This window comes from Limulus polyphemus, unplaced genomic scaffold, assembly GCF_000517525.1.
Source record: "Limulus polyphemus unplaced genomic scaffold, Limulus_polyphemus-2.1.2 Scaffold3033, whole genome shotgun sequence".
In the NCBI taxonomy this organism is placed as follows: Eukaryota; Metazoa; Arthropoda; class Merostomata; order Xiphosura; family Limulidae; genus Limulus; species Limulus polyphemus.
The window spans coordinates 64,996-72,098 of NW_013668643.1; the positions used below are offsets into that span (position 1 = coordinate 64,996).

At 33.4% G+C, this 7,103-nt stretch overlaps 1 protein-coding gene across 1 annotated transcript in view; it reads left to right on the top strand.

Annotated features, from left to right (window-relative positions):
- The window catches only part of LOC106468510 (serine/threonine-protein phosphatase 2A 56 kDa regulatory subunit epsilon isoform-like), a gene marked incomplete in the record, with an annotated part of 69,491 nt that extends 64,095 nt beyond the window's left edge, over positions 1-5,396 (top strand). Inside the window, 1 exon segment of the mRNA XM_022396846.1 lies at positions 1,204-5,396. Coding sequence (XP_022252554.1) covers positions 1,204-1,363 — 160 coding nt within the window.
- Positions 5,397-7,103: the final 1,707 nt, after the last annotated feature.

The window sequence follows — 7,103 nt, forward strand, 5'->3', positions numbered from 1 at the left end:
GTATTGTCAGCACCCAGCTGTTATCAATGTAATGCCCTGTTACGGTGATGTAACTTTCTGTCGCGATGCTCGTCCATATATCCGTGGTTAACGATATAAACACTGCTTCTTCACTTAGCCTTTCTTTCAGACGTTGTTTGCACGTTGCATGTTTAAGGTTGATATCAGCGGTAAAATGTTTTCTGCTTGGTAAGACATATCCCGGCTCCAAGTACTTCATTAAGTTAGAAAACCATCACATTCAACAGTTCGAATGGGGCGTTAGTCTTGAACGATCATTTGAGTCATTCTGTCTGTTATATTCTTTACACATGTATCATTGCACTTCGCAGGCCTTACAAATCCATCAAGGGTAGGCATCTTCCTGCTCTCCGTTGTGGTTGTCTTGATATCCGGACAGTAAAGAGTCGAGTGCTTCGACGCGAGGTGATTCCGTAGGTTTGTTGTACCACTTAAATAAGCAAATTCTTTTTTACAAATAGTGCACATGGCTTTCCTATGGTCGTGAAGTTTCTTATAAAAACTCCATACGTCCAAAAACTTTTTTACAACTACTTCCAACTGCGCCCTTATCTGACGCCAGTTTTTCTAATAAAAAATTGTATGCATAGCGCATGCGTATAAATAAACGTGTGAACATTCGAACGGGCACTGGCAGATCTGAAGCTTTGGGAATATTCGAATACTTCGTCTCAGCCCTAATGGCTATAATGCACAAATAATTGTCTTTTGTGAAAGTTGCACTAGAACATTCTTGACTTTTTGATATTTGTTTTAAGCATTTACAATTAATCCCTTAGAATGTACATGTATTCTCAGCTTTCACCACATGATGGAAAATAATTTATCTTTTCAATTTTAGGTTTAATAACTTTTTTTTTTTTTAGATTATGCAAGTTAGTTACAAAAAATGCTTAACAAACTGACTCATTGACTTATCAATACTTGTCTGTGTTTTTGATTGTTACAGGAATGTGATTTTTGTACTGAAGCATATATCTTAATAATAAAAAGTAAAGAATTAAAGTAGGCAGTAACTATTTTTATTGGAAGTTAATTAGTAAGTACTCTAGGTTACGTTGTGCAGCTTCTAATAGTAATACTGTTTTTTATTGATCAGAAGCAAACAAAATACATTCCATTAATTCTTATTATTGCTGTGATTTAAAAAAAAATTATTAATGACATTTTGTTTCTTTCTAGAGAGAAAAGGAAGGAAAAAGAACGTGATGAATTATGGAAGAAACTGTCTCAGCTGGAACTGAATAATAAAGCAAAGCTGATGAATTCTGGGTCACTCAACCAGAACAATACTAATGTTGCACACACTCAACGACAACTAAACAAATCAGGCCAAAATTAACCAAGTATACCACTTTGTTTGTGTCATTTTGTCACAGCTAGGCTTAGAGCCATTTTGAATTAATTCAGAACTGCATGTTCAGGAATGAGCAGTTTGCCCTTACTTAGCATTGGGTGTCCAAAATGATGCCCAGTGCTAATAAGTGTGAAGAACTGGTCATAAAAAAAAATTGGGATGTGCATCTTTAATCAGCTGTTCCAACTGGCTTAAGTTGTCTAAAAACCTCAGACAGCTGGTAATTTAGCCTTCATGGGGAAAAAAAAAATTAAAAAATCATCGTAGTAGACTCTAGGTCATTCTAATCAGGGCAGAATTGTATTGATATGAAAACTTATCTTATTAACTAAGATTATGCATCTATGTATTATCAGCCTCATTGTGTTATGTGTTGTCTAGTAGGTTATATTCTCCTAGATCATTTTAGGTACTTTTCAATCAAACACAAATTGTATGATTTTGAAAATGTAGAAACAGTCAAAGGTAGCTTGAATGTTTACTGCTGTGACTACACAAAAGCTAGGGTTTACATTTTACTTTTTTTATTATTATTAGCAAGAAACATTGTAATGTAGACATACTCCACACTGAGAAAATTGATTACTCCTAGTGTGTATGTTGTTATAGTATCATTTTGTCTTGTTAGAAAACTTTGCACAGTGTGAGGGGTGCATGGCAGTTTCAGGACATCAGTAGAAACGTGATTTTGGTTCAGTGGTACACCTACTGTATATTGTCAACTTTGGGGTTGTTAGAATTAATGTAAAATGGACAGACATTTCAGACCCTTCATGTACAGACTGTTTGGTTTTCATATCACACTAAAAACTGCCTGTTTTTGTCCATTCTTTTCAAACACGTTGAGTGTTTTTTCATTATCTAAGGTTTTTTTCTTTCTTTTTGTTTTGCTCAACTCTTGTTATATGTAATTTTGTAATGAATAATATGAATAACTGAACTGTATTCTCTTTGGACAGAATGTAATTGTAGTAATTTATTTTGATTTTAACTGATTAGTAGTCTGCTCTATTTCTAACCTCATATGCTAAAGAGAGAGAGAGCCTCCTAGTACCAGAAAAATAAATAGTAAAAAATCTTGTGACTGCTACTTTAATTGTTGTTCACATGCATAAAGTGCTGCTGTGTAAATAAAATTGGAGATCCCAACCAACCAATTGTTTTTTTTTTTTTTTTTTTAATTAAAAGATGTATATTGGTTTTCTTTAGAAAAAATAGCATTATAATCAACCAAAGATAAGAAAAACCAAAAACACTAGAAATCTATTCACCAGCTTCACAAAATTCAAGGGAATATTTTGTTGTTTTTGTTTAACTGTAGGTATCATTGGCATCTTCTACCCTATATAATAGTCAGTTTGTGTTACTGAATTATAAATGTTGACTCCCTGCATTAGATGATGTATCACCAGAAAGGTATTGTAGTCATCGCATGTTTTATATATCCATCCTTTTGATGATTTTGTGTCTTCAGGACAGTTCAACAGCAGTATGTGTCCTGAGAACTTTCATGTGGAACTTGTATGGGGATGAATTCACCATTATCATTTGTTGCTATTAGGTAGTTATTATATTTTTGACGAAATTAGGGGAAATAATATTAAAAGTTGTTCTTTCTTTAATGTTCAAGTTGAAGCTAGAAAAACTCAGGCTTCTTTTTTTGTGTTCGTAAATGTGTTTCACACTTGGTTAATGCTTACTACCTAATACAGAATTCTTCTTCATTTATAAGTTGTTTGTTTTGCTTCAGTGTAAGACATATCAATGTAATGATGTTCTAGAACTTGGGGTTTACACTTCTTAAATCAGCTAGTATCATTAGGCACTTCAGTTTTGATGTCTGAACACTGATATGACCCATCTACTTTATTCACATTTAAGAATTATGCTGAATAAACCCTGGGGAATCCCATTTTCTGTGTTTAGACTCAAGAGTTACAATGTCTGAACTCTGAAACAACCAACTGGTGTGTCCAGACATTGGTTATCATGTCTGTAGTCTAATAAAACATAACTTTTGTGTCCAGTTACAAGAATTTTATGATCTCTGAGCTCTAAAACAGCTCCTATGGTGTGTACAGATGCTTGACAATTAAAATGTCTGAACCTCTGAAATAATTAGCTGGTGTGTCCAAGCATTAGAATTATGATGTTTGGACTTTGATACAAGTCAGCTTGAATGTATAAACACTAAAGTTACGATGTCTGAAATCTAATGCAATCTGTACTACATGGATACACTTTAGTAGAATGATGTCTGAACTTTGAAACAACCTAAGTGGTATGTACAGAAATGCTATAATTATGTATTAGCTGTTATAACACCTAGATGGTGTATCGAGACATTAGAGTTATAATGAGTAAACCTTCAGGGGGGCAAGTTATAAATGTACTTCAGTAGCCATAATCAAGAATAATTGTCTCTGAATGGTAAGTTTTATGACAGTCTAGTTTGTGTTCATCCTAAGTTATCTAAACCTAAAGTCCAAGATACATTCAGTGACCTAAAAGTTATGATGTCTTAATTTCTGAAACAAATATAGCTGAACTTATTAGAATCTTAAAAGTAATGGTGTCTATCATGATGCAAAATCTTGTAACTAATTTTAGGCCCCATTATATTATTTTTGTTTGATATGTGTTGATGCTAAATCATAATACAATAATACACCTTTCCTAAGACCATATTGTATTGTGTTTATTCTAACCTCCTTCATAAAATACCCAGCTGCTAATGCTAAACCTTAGTGTAATATATCTTCTGTAAGACCATGTCCTGTTTCTTCCCTTTCTGTGGAATAAATGCAGTTGCTAATGATATACCTTAATGTGATGTATCTTTCCCCCATACCATATAAACTTATCTACTTTTTCTTGAAATAAATGTTATCGTTAATGTGATATATCTTTTCCCATTCCTAACAAGATTTTATCTACCCTTCCCTGAAACAAATGTAACTGCTAATGATATACCTTAATGTGATATATCTTTCCTGAGACCAGATTCTCTTCTGTGTCTACCCTAATCCCTCTCCTTGAAACAATTCCAGATCCTGAATGTGATGATATCCCTTCCATCAAACTAAATTGGATTTTGTGTCCACTCTGAGGCATATGGTTCTGTTGCTATAATTAAACATTGTTATTAAGATACTCTGTATTCAAAATGTTTGCTGCTATAACCAAACCTTAATGCTGCAATGTCCAAACTTTCAGGCAAATTTAAACCATCTGTTGTTAAGTTTTAAATTTTATGTCTATATTTCCAGGTGCATTCAGCTTTTGCATCAAATTCTATTCTTATAGTCAGTCTTTAAATGTAATAATTTGTCCAAACCCAGTTGTTATAGTCTAGTTTTAATGCTGAAACATAATTGCTACAGTTAGATTTTAATGGTAAGATTCCAAAACTGTTGTCAGTTATGCTTCAAAATTAGGACCTTGAATCTCCCAAGCACATTCAGTTTCTATTTTCCAACATAGGTGTTTTCAGGCTTCCCTGTTAGGATAGAAACAAAGACCCCTAGGTATAATTCATTTGATCAAATCTAAGACCCAGCACCTGTGACCAGGCTGTGAGTATAGACTATCTAAAAGTAATTTCATAAAATAAGTTAAAATAATTTTGGATAGATTTACTTGTTCTTTCCCCTAAATTTAATGTAAAATGTTTTTTCTCCAAGGTTTACATAACAATTATAATTCCACAGATCAATAAAATGACTGTTTAAAATATACCTATACCAGTAGCTGAATAATTTTTTCCCCCCCATTGTGGGTGCTTTTTTTTTTTTCAGCATAAAGGTTAGAGAAAAAATTGATAATGACACTTAGTAATATCTAATCATTTAAAGATTGAAGTTGATATAATCTATGTAGTAATAGTATTGCTTTTACTATCAGAATGAACAATGTTATTCACGGTAATAGGAGCAACATTCTTTTAGGAAAAGTATCTATAACTGTGAGTGTTGACGGGATCAAATAATGAACTTAATAAATGATTTGCATAGTCCTAGCGGTTGTTTGTAAGGTGTGTCATTGTAACAAAGATTTCTGTAGTATTGACAGGTCTGGTGAAATCATTTAGTCAGTATAAATGTTGAAACCTTAAGCAGCCACTGAACATGTACCGTTAAATGACAAATAACCAGAACTTGGCTAGTATATTGAGTTGTGTTCATGCACATTTTAAAATATTGACACTAAAACTATAAATAGGTACTAATGATAGAATTTGATATTGTTTCTGCATGAATTATGCTATTACATGTAGTTAAATGTTTTCTTTTATGTTAGAAGAGAGAAAATTCTTCTTCCCTCCTTTTTATTATTTGTAAAAGTGTTCAGTAAACCATTACGTTTACAACCAGACTTATGAGCGAGATAATAATTTACATAGTAACAGTGGAGCAGTAATTCTATTCTGATTAATACAACTGACTTGCAGGTTAACATTGGTGCAATTTTCAGTTTAACCATCTGCATTTAACTTTTTTCCACTTTCGATTTAACCGTGTTTATTCCACTTAATACTACTGCAAGTTTAACCACCTTGATTCATATTATTTCTGCTTCCAGTTTAACCACCTTGACTACACTTGGCACTGTCTTCCATTTTAACCACCTTGGCTACACTTGGCACTACTTCCATTTTAACCACCTTAACTACACTTGGCACTGCTTCCAGTTTAACCACCTTGACTACACTTGGCACTGCTTCCAGTTTAACCACCTTGACTACACTTGGCACTGCTTCCAGTTTAACCACCTTGACTACACTTGGCACTGCTTCCAGTTTAACCACCTTGACTACACTTAGCACTACCTCCAGTTTAACCACCTTGACTACACTTGGCACTGCTTCCCGTTTAGCCACCTTGACTACACTTGGCACTGCTTCCCTTTTAACCACCTTAACGATACTGGACAAGAATTACATGAACTACCATACGTACAGAGAATGCATTGCCTAAGAACAATTTCATGAGTCACCAGATGTGTTGACAAAGAAGATTCACACACACATAACGTTAGGTGTAAAGAGCATGTTAACCGAGAAGAATTACTTAAATGTACAGAGAATGTTACTCACAAGTTATTATATGCTTCTTCACTTATGTTTGGCAGAAAGAATTAGTGTCATCAGATATACCTAAAATAACTTGTCAAAGAGAAATGATATTTACCATTGGTTCTAAGAGTATGTGTTGGGCAAGCATAGTCACGTGGTTTGTACCAGAAAATTGGTTGAACAGAAGAATTATGTGCACCATCAGAGAATGTGTTTACATAAAAAATTGATTGTATTACAGGATGTACGGAAGTGTTGTTTGAGAATACATGTACATCCAGGGTAGAATAATAGTGTACCAACAGATATATTGATTTTATCTTGACTATGATGATTTACACGTACGAACATATATGTAGATGATATGTTGACTAATAACTATTTATGCATTCAGATATGTTCATTAATAAAAAATAAAAAAAACATTTGTCATGAAATATTCACAAGAGATAAAGAATTACAACCACCATCAGTTGTATCGAAGCTGCGTTGAACAATAACTATATGTAAAGGTGTATTGTTCAGGAGGACACGTTTACCACCACTTTTTTGCTATCGTAGTTGGAGTAACAACATTGTATGGACATCCTTTTGACTACACTGGCGATTAGAAACGTTTAAAATCAAAATATCTCATGTTTAATCCTTTAA